Source organism: Gaeumannomyces tritici, assembly GCF_000145635.1.
Source record: "Gaeumannomyces tritici R3-111a-1 unplaced genomic scaffold supercont2.4, whole genome shotgun sequence".
NCBI classification, from domain to species: domain Eukaryota; kingdom Fungi; phylum Ascomycota; class Sordariomycetes; order Magnaporthales; family Magnaporthaceae; genus Gaeumannomyces; species Gaeumannomyces tritici.
Window position 1 is genome coordinate 4112984 of NW_008804548.1, and position 19522 is coordinate 4132505.

Sequence of the window (19522 nt, forward strand, 5' to 3'; positions counted from 1 at the left end):
CCGAAACAACGCCATTTGTCCCTCGTCGCCTCGGTAGCTCCTGTGCCCGCTAGGGGCCACGGCCACCCCTACCGCTCCACTAATCCCCTTCCATCGCCACCACCCCCTATTCTGCGCGACCCCTTTCTCGACGCCCTTGTTGCTGCAGCCCTCGACGTCGATACGGCCCCGTTACACGTTCGCCTCAGCTGGTCTGGCATCGGCTAGGTAGGACTCTCGCCATGTCGTCGCTGGAGGAGCAGGAGTCGTCGGCACCCACAGTCGCAACCACAACCGCAGCCGCGCCCGCGCAGGCACCAGCAGCTCCGGCGCCAACAACACAGGCGCCGGCCGACGCGCAATCACAGGCGTCGCAGTCCCCGAGCGCGCCGTCGTCGATCAACATCCCCACCAACAACCCGTCGCACCCGAGCTTCAGAAGGTTTGGACTTACCCGCGCGAACCCCGACCACCAACTTCCCCGCTCGGTCCGGGACGGTTGACGCAGCACACCCCCTTGGCAGACACACGCAGAGGCTGACTTTGCCATGATTTCTCGGTACTGCACCCTGTTAGACAACGAGCATCCAGAGCGTGCGAGGTATGTGGGCACGCTGCGGACCTTCTTATACCCTGCAGGACCGGGAGGGTTGGGTGCCCGTCGGCGCGACGCTGTTGGTCGAGCTCCATTTGAGCCGAGGCATCTTTCTGCCCCTTCCAATCCGCCGCGACACCAAAAAAAAAAAACCACACGACCGACGGGCGGGGGGCCACCCTCCGGGCCGAGGCACCCTCACGCCATGATGCGTATATTCTCAAGTCGTAACGTCAGTCGCTGACCTCTCTCGTCTCCCGCCGCCCATCCAGACATGCCACGCTCGAAAGGTACCGTCCTTCCCTGCGCCCAGCCCCATGGTCCAGCTGGCTCGACGATGCGCCCCGCCCGCGCTCAACGCCCCACCCCGCCTACCATAGCGCGGTGGAGGAAGCTACGGCTCTTGCTAAGCCCACCACCACCACCCCTCCAACATCCACCAGCTGTTCCGACCAGGCCGAGCTCACAATGTTGCCCGTCTCTAGGTCCGATGCGATGCCGCAAGCCTCGGCGTCCCGTGCACCAACTGTGTGGCCTTCCAAATCGAGTGTCGCATCCCATCGCCCAAGAGGAAGAAGGCCCAGCCCGCCGCCGCCCAATCGCAGACTCAGTCTAGGGATTCTGACAGGTATGCGCCGCACCGGCTCCTGTCATCGCCCACCCCCCTCCGCGGCTGAAACGGCCAGCTGCTCGATATCCTCGTGCTAGCAGACGCTAACCTGCCCCCGACTCGACTCTTCCCCGCCATGACGCCCACAGCGAACGTGAGCGAGATGCTGGCGACGAGTCCCCTCACAGCACCAGCGGTCCCACCGCTCCCAACTTCACCCGCCCTGCTGCCGTCTTCCACAGCAACGAGGGTACCCCAAGCACCGCCCTCAGTGAGGTCCAGAATAAGGAGATCGAGACTTCCCAGAATAACTACCTGGACATACTCATGAGGCCGCGCTTCACGAGAGCGCCCATCAAGGAGGCGGGCAGGGTTGCCTTCCTGGGCGAGTCGTCCAACCTGATGCTCCTGGTGCACGACCGACAGGGCTCCGACTCGGACGTGGTCCACTACCCCCTGCCCGACAACGTCAAGGGCTCCCGGGCCAGGCTTACCGAGCTGGACAATGTCGAGATCGACATCCTGCACCAGCGCGGCGCCTTCCTGCTGCCGCCCAGGTCCCTGTGCGACGAGCTGATCGACTCGTACTTCAAATGGGTCCACCCCATTGTGCCCGTCATCAACCGGACCCAGTTCATGAGGCAATATAACGACCAGAAGAACCCGCCCTCGCTGCTCCTGCTCCAAGCCGTCCTCCTCGCCGGCTCGCGCGTCTGCACCAACCCCAAGCTGATGGACGCCAACGGCTCTGCTGCCCCCGCCGCCCTGACGTTCTACAAGCGGGCCAAGGCTCTGTACGACGCTAACTACGAAGACGACCGGGTCACCCTCGTGCAGGCCCTGCTGCTCATGGGCTGGTACTGGGAGGGCCCGGAGGATGTCACCAAGAATGTCTTCTACTGGACCCGCGTCGCCACCGTCGTCGCCCAGGGCTCGGGCATGCACCGGAGCGTCGAGGGCTCGCAGCTCAGCCGCGCCGACAAGAAGCTGTGGAAGCGCATCTGGTGGACCCTGTTCACGCGCGACCGTTCAGTCGCCGTCGCCCTCGGCCGCCCCGTCCACATAAACCTGGACGACTCCGACGTCGAGATGTTGACCGAGGACGACTTTGTCGAGGACGAGCCCAACAGGCCGAGCGAGTACCCGCCAGACGAGCGTCACGTGCAGTTCTTCTTGCAGTACGTGAAGCTGTGCGAGATCATGGGCCTGGTGCTCTCCCAGCAGTACTCGGTCGCGTCCAAGGGACGCCAAAAGAACCCCATCGACTTGACGCACAGCGACATGGCGCTGGCCGACTGGCTGCAGAACTGCCCCAAGTCGGTCTACTGGGAGATGCCCCGACATCACTTCTGGTCCGCGCTGCTCCACTCCAACTACTACACGACCCTCTGCCTGCTGCACAGGGCGCACATGCCGCCGAGCGGCTATCGGAATAAGTTCCCCGAAGACAGCGCCTACCCATCCCGCAACATCGCGTTCCAGGCCGCTGCCATGATCACATCAATCATCGAGAACCTCTCGGCCCACGACGAGCTGCGGTACTGTCCGGCCTTTATTGTCTACAGTCTCTTTTCGGCCCTGATAATGCACGTTTATCAAATGAAGTCGCCCGTGCCGACGATACAGCAGGTCACGCAGGACCGAATACGAACATGCATGCAGGCGCTCAAGGACGTCTCTCGAGTGTGGCTTGTGGGGAAGATGGTGTGGACTCTGTTCCAGTCCATCTTGGGCAACAAGGTGCTGGAAGAGAGGCTACAAAAGGCGGCTGGCAAGCGACATAAAAAGGCGCACCAGGCGTTTGCGCAGTTGGATCACCACGCAGCCCAGCAACAGCAACAGCAACAGCAACAGCAACAGCAACAGCAACAGCAACATCAACATCAACATCATCATCACCATCAGCAACAACAGCAGCCGCACCACCACCATCAGTACCAGCAACAGTCACAGTCGGCAGGACACCACGACTCGAAGCACCACGACTCGAAACGTAAGTACGACGAGATGGCCATCGACTTCAATGTCACCACGCCGCAGCCCCAGGAGTCATATGTGCGGTCACGGCCACAGACGCCATGCATGTCAACCGCGAACAAGCCTGAGTTCAGCAACAATAGCCACAACCACAGCCACAGCCACAGCAACAGCAACAGCAATAGCAATAGCAACAACGCGATGCCGCCGCCCATGATGTCGCCAAACTCGAGGCAGGTCGACGCATTCATGGGAGGGACGGGGTCGCGACCGCACACGAGGCCGGCGACACCCTTCAACCCATCAATGTCGATGCCGACGACGCCACCGGACCTCTATCTGGTGACGCGCAACTCTCCGAACCTCTCGCAGGCCATATGGGAGAACTTCCAGCCCGACCAGCTGTTTCCCGAAAGCGCGCACATGCCAGCCTTTGCGTCCCAGACGTCACCGGCACAGGGCCAGCAGACGCTAGACCCCGGTCTGATGGCGCATTTCCAGCAGCAGGTTCAGCAAGACTCGGGAGCAGGAGCAAGCGGTTCGGACCAGTTTGGCGGACAGCTCGACACCTCGGGCGCTGCCAGCAACGGCAAAGCTGGGTTTGCCGGCACAACAAGCCCGCTGCAGACCCCGATGCAGCCAGGAAGCGCATTCGTGCAGCAGTCGGCCACCGCGGGAGGGCTGCCGGCAGGCTTCTGGACCCAGTTTGACACGCCCGGGCAGCAGCAGCAACAGCAGCAGCCACCGCAACCGCTGGATGGCCAGAGCCCAGACAGCTGGGGCTCGTCGTCTGCCCAGGGAAGCGGAGGGCCCGCGGTACCCTCCACCCTCAACGTGGAAGACTGGTGCGTACTTGCTTCTGACCCACACTTTTCTTGTCGGGTCCCCCTGCTAACAAGACATCCCTGCCATCAGGTTGCAGTTTTTTGGCATCAGCGGGGGTGGTGAAGCGATTAATATTGACTTTGGGTCCTTGGTATGAGTTTTTTGTAGTCTGCCTCGGCGTTTTAGGGTGTGTTTATGGTGATGGACACAAGCGCACCTGCCGAGGAACGTGTTTTTGTTAATGTTTCTGCCGAGGTTGATTTTGCCTTCTGTCAAGGAGCCTTTGTTAAACTGCGGGCGTTAGGATCACGAGTTAGGGCATAGGAGGGTACGTGGCCCGAGCTCCCCTTTTCTCATTCTCTTTCCCATCGAAGGCAGCCGACATCTCCAACGACAGAAAATTCCGACGTGCGATTCTGATTTCCGCAATCCATCAAATCCATTAAACCCATCTCATTCCTATCAAACCCACATCCTCACGCGCCCCCGAGGCGAGTGCTCGGGTTTAGGCGCCTAATGAGCACAAACCAGAAACCTCCGAAGTATTTGCCACTAGTCGTTTCAGCCCTGCATAGCCAGTGATCAAGTAGAAAAACGCGTTGAGGAAGTGAGGCTGTTTAGGGCAGCCAATCGGCCTTCTACTACATGTGCGCCCGGTGGCACTTAAACAGGGCAACTTAAAACACAGCAAGGCCTATTTAACCAGGCCCAACCCCTGTGCGCCCCTGGTGAAATGCTGTATCTTCGCCCATATTTTACAGAAATCGAACTCCCCAGCCGCTTGCTCTTAACCAACCACACACCATGCCACTTTGCGACAATTGCAAGAAAATCTTCCGCGGCCGCCAGCGCATCATCGAGTATAACCCGCCCCTGGAACGCCCCGGCGGCGTGGCCGGCCTGTTGGGTGCCTGCAAACAACTTCTCCGCCTTTCGCCTAGCCCCAAAGCTTCCGCGACGAGGCAGATACATCACCGCATGTTTGCCGAGATCTGGAAATCTGCTTCGAATGGTTGCTTCTTTTGTTGCGAGCTACGCGCTAGCTTCCTGCCACCTGGGCAGGATGCTCGTCTACTTCCTCAATCCTCGGAGTTATACGCTTTCTCCATAACTTTGTCGAGGCTCAATAAAAACCCGGCTATGTGGCCCCAAGGAACACTACATCTCGACACCAGGCTACCGGGAGATCCCAATTCAAACACGTGCTGGGATTTTCTACTGCCTCCAGAATGTAAGGCAACCGTTTTCCAACGCATTTCAAAACACCACTCCTAATGCGTTCTGTCCAGATTCCGCAAACTATATCGAGGGCTACATGTCACCCCGCTCTCCTTTCCAAGCAAAACGCGCAAAACGGTGGCTCCAGAATTGTCTAAACAATCATGAAAATTGTTGTTTATCACACTCTAGCATGGACTGGGAACTTCCCACTCGACTCCTTCACATTGGGAAGCCAGCACTCGACCAAGTTGCCCTGGTTAATACAAAGGATTTACCCGCTCCAGTGTTGAATGGCGTTCAGTACGCAACCTTAAGCCACGTTTGGGGCAAATCGCATACGTTACGACTTACATCATCGACCAAAGAACTCCTTCAAAAAGGGATCCGGACTTCCAAACTGGGCCGCACTTTCCGAGACGCCATTACTTTTGCTCAATCTATAAACATCGAGTTCATCTGGATTGACTCCCTCTGCATTCAACAAGACCTTGCCGAAGATTGGAAGCAAGAGGCACCCCGGATGGCCGACGTTTACGGGGGCTCATTCCTTAACATCGCAGCTACAGCGGGGTCCGATACAAACGCCGGGCTCTGGAAACGGGGGCACACATACGCTAACCTCGAGCCACCTGTAGTTTCGCTCAAGGGAACTCCGTTCCCTAACGGAAGATATCTCTTCCGCGACCGGCACTACTTCGAGAAAGCCTTCACCGGCGATACGGCGCCGCTTATTACGCGAGCTTGGGTCCTTCAGGAGCTGTTTCTAGCCACGCGCACCCTGCACTTCTTCGAGCACGAGATGTTTTGGGTATGCGGCGAGCAGACGGCGTCCGAGACCTTCCCGCCCGGCGTCCCGCCCGGCATCCCGCCCTTAGGCACCTGGGATTACTCGATTCCCAAACCGCTCGTCATGAAAGTCATGCAGCACTTGCTACAGGCGAAAACAATCACACAACACCGCGAGGGAAACGGACAGCAAACACCCGTGGAAACGCCAAACCAGCTGCTCATAGATATATGGGACGCTACAGTTAGGATCTACACCAAATGCAACCTCACGTACAAAACAGACAAGCTAGCCGCGATATCTGGCATTGCCAAGCTGCTCCAAAAAGCCTTCGGGGTGGAATATTGGGCGGGACTCTGGAAGGAAGACATTCTCCTTTCCTTGTTATGGGTTGTCAAGGATAAAGCCGGCGCCCTCAATTCGGACAAAACATACCCTGCTTCACCATACCGAGCCCCCACCTGGTCTTGGGCTAGTTTGGATGGCCCGATCCTCGCCAGGGGAGAAGACCTTGATAGCAAACACACCCCAGTCGGGAAGATCCTCGAGTGCCACATTGAGACCAACGATGCCGACGACGTCACTGTCGGCATCGTCGGAGCTCGTATGCGCATTGCGGGTTGGCCCATAACCGTTATTACGCGAGACGGGGCCGAAGGAGATGTGGGCCTTGGTTTCTTCGTCAATGGCGACAAAACTAAGAGGACACATTACAGCTCGATTTCTCTGGACAGCAACGTCGTCCCCACCGACCGCATCGTTGCCTTCCCGTTGGTGTGGGAACACAGTTTGCTCGGCAACTCCTACTTGAAAAGTCTGTTACTTTACCCAGTTGAAGGTATCCGGAATCATTACTACAGGATCGGAACCTGGACAGCGGACTTTCGGATTTTCGGCCTCACGAATGATAACCCGATTGGAGAGAAGCTTTGCAAGTTTAAAAACGCCCCCTGGTTAGAGTACGAGTCCAGGGACGCGGAAGGCAGGTGCACAATCGTCGTTGTTTAAACGAAAGCCCCGGGTTAAGGCCATCAAGGACGTGTCGCAAAACAAAACATCACCAACTAGTATGCCAGGGCTTGGTAGCGGAGGCCCGCACCAAGCCTCCGGGCACGGCACCGGAAGCGCGGTAGTGGATACCGCGCCCAGGAGGACAGGGGTTTAGGCGGCTATATAAGAATAAGGAGTGTTAGCTAATAGTGGCGAAGGTACCCAATGGTGGCGTATGGATATATCGGCTGATTCTGGGTGGCAAAATGAAAAGGGGCAAAATCGGTGCACAACCCAAAATCTTTGTGTACATTCACGAGAACAGCGAAAAAAAAAGAAAAAGAAATACAAAACAATCTTCTTGTAAGAATAGCAAATATTCGAACACCCCCCTTTTTTCCGTTTCTGCTTGCTCCATCGACAAGATACACCCTCAATATTCCCGCCTTGATTCTGCATCTTGATGTCACCGAGAATGTCGACCGTTTCGCGTGAAGACGCTCCTGCATGCACGTGATGTGATGAATCGCCGCACCTTGTCAGGCGGGGTCCCCGGCTCCTGCCTTGACGCTCCGTCTCACAACAGCCCGCGCGAGTGTCCGTGCGCCCACAGCTTCTCGTTTGTTTACATTGAGCGGGAGTGGACCAGTCATTTGGACGGATCCTCGAACCCAGAACTCGACCTGCCCTCGTCCCTGGAAAACCGCGGCCTTCGCACAACACCTACCATGCGAAATCACTAACCAAGACAGCTCATTACGGAACCTTTTCTCTCCTTCTTGGATCCTGTTCTTCATTCATGACTGCACTATCCTTCCTCCCGACATCTTAACACCACCGTCGAGCGCGCCGACACGAGACGCGCCCAGTGCCACCACCACCACCCGCCATGGCGATGCGAGGACCGCGTCAACCCGTCGGCTCGGCCGCCTGGGTCGCCGAGGAGAGATCCTCTGCCGTCCAGATTGGTCGCTCAGAGGCCGAAGAGTTCACCTATTCGGTCAGGAATGAGTTCGAATGGCTCAACGAGCACATGGCCGGCATCTTCGACGAGAACCAGCAGTCAGTGTCTCCCCGCCGCGCGCGCCAGGACAGGAGCGACTCGTAGCTGACATGGGCCAATCGTGCTCCCGCCAACAGGAACTTCGTCGACGTCTTCAAAACACCAGGCAAGCTACGCGGCCGCACACCGCGCACTGCCAGGAAGCAGCCCAACCCTATCGAATCGCGAGCGGTAAGCGCCAACCACAACGCATCAGTCCATGGTGTGTTTGATGTACTGACTCCGCCGCCTTCTAGCCTCTGTCCGATATCTTCTCGGCAACGCCCAAGGGCGCACACAACCCCTTCGCCATCGCGAGCCCCAGCAATGGTCAGGCGGCCCCCAAGCTGGCGGTCGCCGGCGACGTGCAGTTCCCTGTTCCCCCCAGCCCGACGCGCGCCAGCCCGCCCAAGGCTGTCCATCCCAGCCCCAGGCCCCCGACTAAACACCAAATGCCGCCTCAACTCCCCCTGGTCGACTCTGGCTACCACGGCAGCCAGTCTCAGGATGCCATGGACATGGATGAGCTTGCGCACGACGAACCCACTCAGGGGGCAACATCACTAGAGTCAGATGCAGTCCACGTAGTGGACACTGACATGGAGGATGTCGCGTCTCCTGCCCCTGCCGATGAGCGCAGTCCGGCGCAGCCGACGTACGACGCGTCCTTCCACTCGGCCCAGGAAGAGCAGAGCAAGACCGCGAGGCCACAGACACCCGAACCACCATATGAGGACAGTCCGCCGTCGCCTGTCGCTGACTCGCCCTCACCCGTTCAACCACCCAAGCCAGCTTCGCCCGTGAAGATGTCTCCGATCAAGGGCGTATCTCCACAGAGGTTACCCCAACAGACTTCGCCCACAAGATCTCCTGCGATAGCGAGGAAACCCGTCCCCGGCGCCGTGGCTGCGGCATCATCTGGTGCTGCTCCCGCCCTCGTCTCGCAGCCCGCCGATGACCAGTCGCCATCTGACGGATCGAGCCCCATCCGGCCCGTCGTTAGGAAGAGCAGTATGAGCTTCGCCTCGCTGCCTGCTCGTGAGCCCCTGGCCACAGGCAAGAGCATTGGTGCGCGCATGTCACGAACCAGTCATCTTGACCTCACCAGGCAGAGCTACTACAACAGGCCTACAGGAGGAAAGAGCCTGGGCAATGTTAGGCATGAGGACGATGACGAAGATCACGATGAGATGGACGTTGATGACGAGACCACTGCCCAACACACTACCGACGTCGGCGTTAAGGTCGCGGCGCACAACAAGACGTACACGCAGCGGCTGCAGGACCAGATCAGCATGCTGGGCAAGTCTCATTCCAGCGGCTCCCGCACCTCCAAGTCCTTTGCGAACCCGTCTGCGGTCGCATCGCAGTCATCCCAAGCTGTCTACGAGGCACACACACCCTCGCCCAAGAAGGTCACCCCCATGGTGGCTACACCGGGAGCCTTCCCCGATGATGATGACGAGGAGGAGGAGGAGGAAGATTGGGTTGTGCCTCCTGTGGCAAACCAGGCTCCTGTCACCTCGAGCCCTAGGCCTGGCATGGCTAAGAGCTATTCGGCGGACGTCATGGAGGGTGTCAGTGGTCCCGAGTTCACATTGCCTAAGCAGCGCCAACCACTCAGCCGTGAGGTATCGCCAAAGAGGCCACTCATTGCATACGCCAAGTCTGCATCGGTGCCGCTCCTGCCGTCCGATGGTCTCGAGCCCGAGGAGCACGAAGTGGCCGGGCACGGGAAATCTATCTCTGTCTCAAACCCGCTGAGCACCGTCCCCGAGGACGAGAACCTGGCCACCCCGAAGTCTCCCTCTCGCACGTTCCGGGACAGCCCCCTGAAGCAGGTCAAGAACAAGCTGTCGTCGATCCTCAAGAGCTCCAAGGGTCTACTCGCTAGCAGCGCCGCAATTAGCGCCGAGAGCAAATCTTCGCTTCTGTCGCCCTCGAGCACCCGTCTGGGCTACCACGCTGGCCCCTCTGTCGATTCCCTTGCGCCCAGGCTTGGCTCAGTTCCCGAAGCGTTGTATCCGGACCTGTCACAGCACATCGCTGCCTGCTCGGGGCCTGCCGCCCGCCAGGGAAGCCCGCAGAGGCCCGCGAGCCCGACTAGGGCACCCACGCGAAAGACCAGGGCCTCGGTGGAGAGGGAGAAGCGGGAGCAGAAGCAGAGGGACAAGGATGCCAAGGAGGCCCAGCGCATGGCCGACCAGATGGGCAAGCTCGAGAAGGCTCGCGACAAGGAGCGGGAGAAGGCCAGGTACTTCAGCAAGGAGCAGGAGAGGGTTGCCATGATGGAGCGTCAGCTGGAAGCCCAGAGGGAACAAGAGAGGGTCGCTGCTGCGCGAGAACGCCAGCTCGAAGCCCAGAGGGAGCAGGAGCGCGCCATCGCCGCACAGAAGCAGGCTGAGGCTGCCAAGAGGCAACAGGAGAAGGAGAGGCAAGAGAAGGAGAGGTGGGAGAGGGAGAGGCTGGAGCAGGAGAGACTTGAGCAGGAGAGGCTTGAGCAAGAGAGGCTCGAGCAAGAAATGCTCGAGCAGGAAAGGCTCGGGCAGGAAAGGCTTGAACAGGAGAGACTTGAGCAGGAGAGACTCGAGCAGGAAGCCCGTGCCCGGCCCGCGTCGCCCGTGAAGGAGACGCCTAGGCCCATGAGGGGTAGCCCCCGTAAGGCGAAGGGACAAGCTTCGCCTGGGCCTTCGGCGTTTGACGACGACATGGATATGGCCGACGCACCCATTTCTATGCCCCCGCCCTCGGTTCCGCGGTCGGTGCAGCCCAAGTCGAACCTGCGACGGCCCGTCAAGCCAACCAAGGAGGCCCCGAACAAGGCACGACAGGCGCCCACCGTCATCCGGGTGAACACGACGTCCCAGCACTCCCAGATGCACCCCTCTAACAGTGTTCTCGCGGCCACCCTCGGGGAGACACTCGGCCCGGCCCACCAGCTGAAGACCAAGGCCAGCGTGGCTTCTCTGCAAGCCAAGCCGTCGATGCAAAGTCTGAAGAGCTCTGTTTCGTCGACCGGACGGCCCAAGGCCCTCGATATGGCGGCTAAGCGGAAAGAGCAGGAGGAACGCGAGGCCGAGCGGAAGCGCGAAGCCAAACAGGAGCTCGAGCGGAAGCGGGAGAACCAGAGACGCCAGGAAGCCGACAGGCAAAAGGAAGAGGACAGGAAACAAGCGGCTGCCCAGGCCGAGGCCAAGAAGAACGCGCAGAGGCAGGCCATCGAGAAGGCCAAGCAGACGCGGGCGCCGCCACCAGCGCAGAGGTCGCAGCAGAACGGCCGACCCGAGTATGGTGCCGGTCCCGCATCGATCCCGCGCCCGCAATCGCGGCTCGACACGGTCATGCGCGGGCAGGACGAGCTCTCGCGGCCAGGCCTTGCAAGCTCAGTCAAGCCGGCACCGAAGCGGCCGATGCAGCAGCAGGACGATGATGGGTCCCGCCAGAACTCGCAACAGAGGGCCGGGCCGTCGTATCAGCCCAAGGAGCAGAAGCGCATCCGTCTGACGGAAGAGTTTGACGTTGACGAGCTGGAGATGGGAGGGGTGATGACGAGCCAGTCGAACATGAAGGCCCCGCCTGTGCGTCCGTCTGGTGGCTTTAAGAAAGTGAGTCTGGCCCCGGAGCCTTGTCCGTACGTTGCAACCGATCCGTCTTCTAACCAGCTGTTCCTTCAGGACCTGCCAACCAAGGCGCTCTTCCCCAACGGCTACACCAGCATCACCTCGCAGAACGCGACCAGGGATCTGTTCAAGACCACCGTCACGTCGCAGCACAACAACCAAGTCAAGGCGGCGCACCCGCTCGACATGGCACAGCTTTCCAAGGGTACCATCCCATTTGCGTCCAACCCGAACTCTACCGCCGGCCCGTCGACGCACAAGACGCCAGCTCGTCCCATGGGTCAATCCGCCAAGTCGGCGGCCAAGTCTGCCGCGCGGTCGTCACCGCGTCTCCAGCTCAACAACGGCGACGCAATCGAGCTTCCCGACATTCAGACGGATGAGGAGGACAGCGACGAGGAAGAGGACAACATGACGGTGGCGCCCTGGGTCAACTCTCCCGATCTGCGCAGGGCCCTGATGCGGCAGGAGTCGATCGACCCTCAGAACGTGTTTGGCCCGCCGGCGCCGCTCAACATGGAGGAGGTCTTCAGCCGCAACAAGGAACGGTGGCACAAGTTCCGCCAGCGAACCAGCAGCGCCAACTGGAGCGGTGCCGACAAGCTTACCGAGGAGGACATCCGCAAGGACCTCGCGGCGCGGGAGAAGATCCGGCGCGAGGGCGGGTGGTCGTACGAGCTCAGCAAGGAGACTCTGTGAAAAGTTTGTTAGCGAGAAGTTTTGGTGCACATCTTGGAGTATGCTTTGTTTTTTGTTTTTTTTTCTTGAAGGGGAGTGGCACCATGACGACATTGGGCTTTTATGAGGAGTTATGGTTGGGTTCTTATTATATTACTACATTGGGTTGGGGTTCTACTCGGGTTTTCTTGTCGGTCTCGCACTTGTTACCAAAAGATGCTGCATGATGCGCCTCTTTTTGTCTCTTAATGTTTGTCGGACTTTTCGGAATTATATCCCATCATCGCCTCGGTTCTCAGACCGTACCAAGGCGCGAATATGAACAGTCACAAGAAGCAAGACATGAGGTGTTTGCCGCTGCGTTTCAATGAGGTTCCAATTGGTGAGATGGCAACTTGACGGGTTTCTTGAGGATCACGACTGGTGCCTACTTCTTACCCGCCGAATATGGTTGCTCATAATCTCCATCATCCGACTGCTCCGAAGTCTCCTGGCTGATGACGTTTTGAGTCACCGGCCCCGAGGATTCTGGTTCAGTGGTGGCTCTTCGGGCTGAGTGATGTCGCATGCTCAGCAGCGTCCGTGGTGGCCATCCAACCAGGATGCGGAACATGGCTTTCCCCCCAAAAGAACCCCCATCCATCCCGCAGCCCCAGCCTCAAACAATACAGGGGAGGGGTGGGTGGCGTGCACGAGAACAAGACGCGCGCGAGAACAAGACGTGCGCTAAAAGCAGGTAGAATGCATGCAGCAAAAGCGCGACCCAGCCACCCCAGCTTCGAGCCAGGTAGGTATGCGAGCTGACGTGTTGTATCCTGCCATTCCGTACGGGTAGTGGTAGTGGACGAGGGGGGAGGGGCCTTGGTTGAGGCGGCCCTGCGGCGTCACCAGCTGCAGTCTTCAACGGGAGGACAGGGCTGCAGCGGGGTTGTCACGAATGGGAAAGGGAAATGGGGCTTGTGGCTTTTCTTTTCTCTTTCGGCTGCGGCGATATGAGAGTGTGTCGGCCTACCTTAGTTGTCTGGGGTCGCCTTGCTTTTTCTGTCGTGGGGGACCCAACACCGCATATCAGGGTGAGTTATATCCGCAGCCCGCTCCTGCCGAGCTGGATGGGGGTTGCTGTTGGGCTGAGAGGTACTTGGGTGCTGAGGTAGGTAGAGACATGGTGAGAGAGCGAAAGCAGAGAAAGTGGCTGGGAGCAGGTTGCCAAGGATGTAGTTGGCGTTTTCTGTCTAGTTCTATCCGCTGCGGGAATTGAAAGCCTCCCCGTTGTTTTTGTTCCTGTTTCAACGTGCAGCCCACGGGAAACGGCATGCGATACAAGACACAGCACATGTGCGTCATTTTGTCACTGGACAAGGGTTTTGTTTTGGGGAGCACTGGGAGCAATGCTGCGTTGCCTGGGACAAGCGGCGGGGCCCCAGAAAGGCTCGTTTGTTTTCTTTCGTAGCGCCCTTTTAGGCCCGTGTCTCCGATACTTTGATCTGATAACACGAGCACAAACCCGACACTCGGGTATTCTGACCGCCCTGTGCCTGCTACTGACGTAAAAAAGCACGAGGCCTCAGTGTTGCTTGCTATTGCACTGCAGCTCAAGGCTCAACTCGAATGAGCGGCACCTAGGAAACCAGACCCCCACAAAAATATAGCCTCGACTCCGCTCAGCTCACTGCGGCCTCAACCCCACTCTTGCCTTTTTCTGCAGGTGCGCCCATCGCTCTTGTCTCGGCTGGTGATGCTCATGTGCTCTCGGCCCAGAGCTGCAACAACACCAAGACTCTGCCAGGCATGCCAAACACCTGCCCGCCACCCTCTCGCCCGCTCTCGCATCGCGGCCTGCTCGCCGCCGTCTGCCACCTCCAGCTGTAGCCTCATTCAATCAACCTCGCGCAACAGACCAGCCTTGCTTCTCCTGCCGCCGACCTCTGCCAGCCCGCGCTGCCGCAGAGCAAGCCGGTCACCATGGTCAAGGCAGACTACAACCGCGACTACTACGCGGACCTGGATCTGCCCCAGACCGCCGACGTCAACGATGTCAAGAAACAATTTAGGAAGCTCGGTACGCTGCCTGGGCCCGCATCCGCACCAGAAAGTCGTGCCTCGCACCGTTCGCTGACAAGCGCCTCACACAGCCCTCAAGTACCATCCCGATCGCAACCCCGGCCGCGAGTCTGAGGTCAATTCCAAGTTTCAGACCATCCAGACGGCCCACGAGATTCTCGCCAGCCCCGAGTCCAAGGCCAAGTACGATGCGAACCGTGCTCGGTCTGGTCGCTTCCCGACCTCGTCTGGCGTGCGGGGCAACCCGTGGCAGGATATCGGCAAGGACTTCCCTCCGCCGCCCCAGCGCAACACCGCCAACAACCACCGGTCCAACACATCGAGCCGCTCCAGCGCCTCGGCCGCACGATATGCCAAATTTCCCATGAACACCCCGCCGCCACCGCCTCCCAGACCCCAAGACAACGACGACGCCAAGTCGAGGGCTGAGGCCTTCGAGTCGATGCGGTTTCACGGGCGGAAGCCTGCGCCCACCGCGCCACAGCCGAACTCGTCCGCCGGCGCCTCCCGGCCAAGGCCACCGCCCCCGCCCCCGGACCCACGAACCGCCTACACGGCGTCGCAGCAGAAGAAGGCCGAGGCCTCGTTCGGCACCAGGACCCCCCGCGCGTCGCGGTCCGGCTTCGTGCCCGGCTCTCCCATGGGCGACGAGGCGCCCGTGTCGAGCAAGCACTACGCCACCAAGCGCCACACCAGTCTCTTCGAGGACACGGCGTCGGCGTACCAGAAGCCGCAGGCGTCTGCACCTTCGTCTGACCAAGACGACGGCGGGCCCCGTCCATTCCTGGACCCTAGGAGCAGTCCCTACGGCGGCGTTCGTGGCGAGAAGTTCGACCCGTTCAGCGGGGCGAAGCTCGGACGGGCCGGGAGCACCCGCGAGATCCCTCGCAAGCCCGTCGGCGGCGACGCGGATGCGTTTGGGGGAACGTCACACCGGCAGCGCAGCTTCAGCGTCTCGGGCGATGCCGACAGCCCGTCCAAGGGTGCCGAGGGCCGGCGGGGGAGCGAAGCTAACCCGGGTAAGGCCTATCACGCCAATACCTCTGCTCGGATGCCGTCGAGCCCGACCCCCTCCCGGTTCGGGGAGCGATACACCCCGAAGCCACCTTTTCAAGGTGGCGATGACGCGAGCTCGTCAGGAACCAGTGCTGGTATGTGGAACGAACCAAACCCCTCCCATGGAGCCCTCACAGCAAAAAGAAGCGACAGGAGTCGCCATACAGCACAGGCCATGCTAGTTTCTGCAGAGTAATAACTGACTGGTCACCTGGCAGCGGCCAACCTCGGCAGCGACAAAGCAAACAATGCCACCGGCAGGACGAATGGTGGACAGCCCAACGTGTATGACGTCTCTGATCCTTCGGTTGGACCCTCGAAACCTGCATTCGCAGCCCCGCCCCGTCCTCGCGAGGGCTCCGGCACGGCGACCACAAGTGGCGATCGCCGGGACGGCCCAAGCGGCGAGAAGAAGCGCTGCGGCGTGGTGGAAGTCGACCCCGGCAGCAGCAGTAAACAGGGTTCGAGTGGAAGTCCCTCGGAAACGCCCTCGTGTCAGGAGTATACCGCTCTGAACAGTTTCGAGAAGATGCAGTATGACCTGCTTCGCGAAATCATCGGGAGGGCTCCTGAGAATGTCGGACAGACGCAGCGGCAAGAGCAGCAGCATCAGCAGAAGCGACCACAGCATCACCAAGGTCCCCTGGACGGGGACAGCAGCGCTAGGAAGCACATCAAAACTGACAAGGTTGAGCACACCAGCTACCCGACGCCGGGCCACCGAAGCGCCGAGTCCCTCACTCCGAACGCGAACGAGAGCCGGTTTATGCGGAACAGTGCAGATAACATCAACACTAGGTTTGTTGCTGAGGAGCACACGAATGCTAACTGGCAGTTCAACGCCGGAAACGAGATGGGCGACGAGAACGGCCCTCGGCGGTCACAGTCACAGTCTGCAAACCGCGGTAGACGATCACCTCCCAAGAACAGGCCGCAGTCGCGATCCACTGGCATGGCCACTGCGGCTGCGGCTGCGGCTGCGGCAGCTGCTGGCATGGCTGCAGAAGCCTTCATGAACTCGGACACCGACCCCGCCAGCGGCGGATCGACCGACGCTCAGCAACAGCAGCAGAAGGACCAACATAGGTTTGATGCCGACCAGTGGAGGGAGAAGATCGGCTCGGAGCACTTTGTGCCAGTGGCCCCGCCTCGAAGCGCGACATCACCGACACGGGGTAACCGCATGCCCATGGGCAAGAGGAGGGCCAAGGTCCACATGACCAAGGGAGGATCTGCTAGCCTGATGGACGACGACGAAACCACCAGCGGCGAGGAGAAGGCAACAGGGGCGCCTCTCAACGGCGGCGGGACGGACAGCGACAATGCTATGGACATTGACACGCCCATGGGAGATGCTTCGCCGATGCCCCAGGTCAACGGCGTCCGTGGCGTGCCGCTTGAGCCGTCGCGCCCCGAGTGGAGGGCGGGAGACGCGAACGGGTTCGCGGGAGCCTCGCCCGGATCGGGTGCCAGCCCGACCCCAGGCATCGGACTTGGTCTCAACATTGGCGGTCCATCCGGTGTGCCGCCGCTGCCACCCAAGATCCCCGTCAACGAGCAGACCCGGTTCAACACTAGCAATGCTGCCGGGTCCGAGGACACGGATGATCTGGGCGCCAACTTTGCCGACCTCAAGAACGTCGAGCCGCTTGCGCAGCGGCCGTCAGGCCTGGGCTCGTTTGAAGATCTCAAGACAACGCTGCCGTTCGAGAGCCAGGCGGCAGCGACCCCGCCCTTGGACAGACCCCACGTGAGGCCGCCGAGCAAGATCAGCTTCCCTAGGCCGCCCATGCACCCGCGGCCACCGACAGCATTTGGTATCCCTTCCATGACGCCGAACAGGGCGGCCTGGGACAAGTACGTCGCCGAGTTCGAGGTCTACCTGCGCGAGTGGGACGTGGTCGACGCCCAGTTCCTGGACCACATGATAGTGCGGCAGGGCAACCTAAAGAAGCTGAAGCAGTATGGCTGGTCGTGAGTGATGCCTCGTTTGACAACGTAGCGATACAAAAGCAAGACTAACGGTGATTAACAATGTTCCAGCCCGGTGGCCAGCGACGAGGGCATGGAGAAATACTACACATGGCTCGAGGAAGACAAGCAAGTGCACGAGAAGTGGACGGCTTACAGCAATGAACACCACCGTCGCGTCCGCGAGTTCATGGCGCACAAGGACAAGATGAAGGCGTCGTCTTGATCCTGTCGAGCGGGCCTCTCTAGAGGACCTGGCTGAGCATCAGCACTCTCCCGCGCACCGTCTGCCCTACACTCTACTCTAATTTCTCTTGACCGGATGCGGCCAAGCTCACGTCTGTACAGCGAGATACCCCCCAGGCTACGATCAGTACCCCACAATATGTTTTTGAATTTCATGTCTGGATACCAGGCTCCTCGCCTATCTCTATCTATCATTTGCCTGTCTCCCAGAAGCGCGAACAGGCTCCTCGGTTTTGAAGAAGTCGCAGTCGCCCAAACACCGTCAGTAATAGCTGGCCAGCACGAACAGACAGACGGCACGGCTTTTTTTTTCATAGCTACTCTGTGCCTCTCCTCGTCTTGTCGCGATGCTTTGATTTAATTTTCACCTGCATCTCTGGCCCTCACAGACTCATCTCGTTGTCGAATTGGGGGCTCAATTCTGGTGGCGAGATGGGACTTGGCAACATGAAACGCGACGGCACATTACTTTGTGGGAGAGTCATTCTCTATTCTCTGTTCTCTTTTAGCTTTCTCCACGACTATTGCTCACTTCTTCTCTCCATCTCATCTTACTCGGGGGTGTTTCCTGAAGGGCCAGCCACTGCTACTCGAGATGAGCTTTTTTTTTTTTTCTATTCTTTTTTACAACTGTTTAGAATATCCATGCGATGCTTTTATTTACCCTCCTTATTCCCATACTTCTTTAGATCACGACAGGCGGCAGGGCCACACTTTTGCGGAGGGGTGGAACATCAACAGGCGGGCGCGGGCATCGGCGAGGCGTTTTTTTTACCGGAACGGGAAAGGGTTTCAACTCTATGGTAAACCATTATCCATCTACCTCTATGGTAGACCATTATCCATCTACTTTTGCATCACTGGCTGGCTGCTGCCACCCATAAAGTCGAGCCTGCTTGCCCAAACGAGCCGTCTACGGGCGGCAGTAGCTTGATGTTGAGAATTGCAATCCAGACCTGCCATGACCGCCTCACGCTTGCACGTTTCGACTCTACGTCTTGGCTCGTCATGGCCTGCTAGCGGAGAGACGCCCCTTGTACTTTGCCTGTTTCTTTGCCTTATGCCCTTTTTCTCCTTTTTCTCTTTGTTCTCAATTTGCTTTGTCTTTCCCAATCCCCTTTTGTTCCTCGTCTTTTTCGTCCATTCTCCGGCTTTCTCTCGTTCCACCCCTTTTTGTCCCTAGTTTCCTTTTACCTCCCCAAGCTCACTCGGTATATCTATCTCTTGTAGTGGTGGTACAGACATGGGGGGGAATAGGGGCGGCATGTTTTGTCTTTCCGCAGGCGAGCCATCACCCGGCGGGCACATTCACTCGCGGCCTGGCCCGACATAACCCAAGGCGGCCTACCTACCTACCACCTACACCTTTACCTGGCTACAATCCCTCACCCTCATGCAAGCGGCTGGCACGACGGATTCACACCAACACGATTCGCCAGGACGTACACGGCGTGTTACGCGCGCGTTGCGTCAGGAGCGACGCTGACAGCGACGCAAGTTGCAGATGCTAATCACATTCCCCAAACACTGACGATAAATACGAGGGCGCGCGCCCGCAGCAGGCGGCAAGACTCCTTTCTTTTCCTCGGCCAAGCACAGACCCGACCACACGACCTAAAGCGACAAAAAAAAACAAGAAAAATAAAATAAAATAAAAAATGGCAGCACCCCTTCGAGGCTGCGTCGTCTGGATCAACGGCCCGCCCGGCGTCGGCAAGCTCGCCGTGGGCAGCCAGCTCAGCGAGCTGCTGGGCCCGAACACGTGCCCGCCGCCGGTGCCCTACAACTGCGACGGCGAGCCGGCGCACCTGCCCGACGCCGTGCGGCGCGCCCACATGCTGGACCGGGTGCTGTGGGCGCGCGA

The 19522-nt window shown here is 59.3% G+C and overlaps 5 protein-coding genes across 5 annotated transcripts; all 5 read left to right on the plus strand.

Annotated features, from left to right (window-relative positions):
* Positions 1 to 221: 221 nt before the first annotated feature.
* On the plus strand, positions 222 to 4143 carry GGTG_08792 (cutinase transcription factor 1 alpha; the record flags this gene model as incomplete). The annotated part of the gene is made up of 6 exons (XM_009226634.1): positions 222 to 421; positions 556 to 580; positions 847 to 864; positions 1060 to 1202; positions 1334 to 4006; positions 4077 to 4143. The coding sequence occupies 6 exons, from the start codon at positions 222 to 224 to the stop codon at positions 4141 to 4143; spliced, it is 3126 nt and encodes a 1041-aa protein (XP_009224898.1).
* A 647-nt stretch (positions 4144 to 4790) lies between these two features.
* GGTG_08793 (hypothetical protein) lies at positions 4791 to 7002 on the plus strand (the record flags this gene model as incomplete). The annotated part of the gene is made up of 2 exons (XM_009226635.1): positions 4791 to 5217; positions 5276 to 7002. The coding sequence occupies 2 exons, from the start codon at positions 4791 to 4793 to the stop codon at positions 7000 to 7002; spliced, it is 2154 nt and encodes a 717-aa protein (XP_009224899.1).
* Positions 7003 to 7355: 353 nt separating this feature from the next.
* GGTG_08794 (inner centromere protein) lies at positions 7356 to 12693 on the plus strand. The gene is made up of 4 exons (XM_009226636.1): positions 7356 to 8046; positions 8125 to 8218; positions 8284 to 11631; positions 11701 to 12693. The coding sequence occupies exons 1-4, from the start codon at positions 7874 to 7876 to the stop codon at positions 12343 to 12345; spliced, it is 4260 nt and encodes a 1419-aa protein (XP_009224900.1). The 5' UTR covers positions 7356 to 7873; the 3' UTR covers positions 12346 to 12693.
* A 1320-nt stretch (positions 12694 to 14013) lies between these two features.
* Positions 14014 to 18627, plus strand: GGTG_08795 (hypothetical protein). The gene is made up of 5 exons (XM_009226637.1): positions 14014 to 14383; positions 14457 to 15536; positions 15660 to 15726; positions 16144 to 17415; positions 17485 to 18627. The coding sequence occupies exons 1-5, from the start codon at positions 14287 to 14289 to the stop codon at positions 17636 to 17638; spliced, it is 2670 nt and encodes an 889-aa protein (XP_009224901.1). The 5' UTR covers positions 14014 to 14286; the 3' UTR covers positions 17639 to 18627.
* A 437-nt stretch (positions 18628 to 19064) lies between these two features.
* On the plus strand, positions 19065 to 19510 carry GGTG_08796 (hypothetical protein; the record flags this gene model as incomplete). Its single annotated transcript, XM_009226638.1, has 1 exon — positions 19065 to 19510. A coding segment is annotated over exon 1 (194 nt), but the record flags the coding sequence as incomplete, so codon positions are not given.
* Between the last annotated feature and the right edge of the window lie 12 nt (positions 19511 to 19522).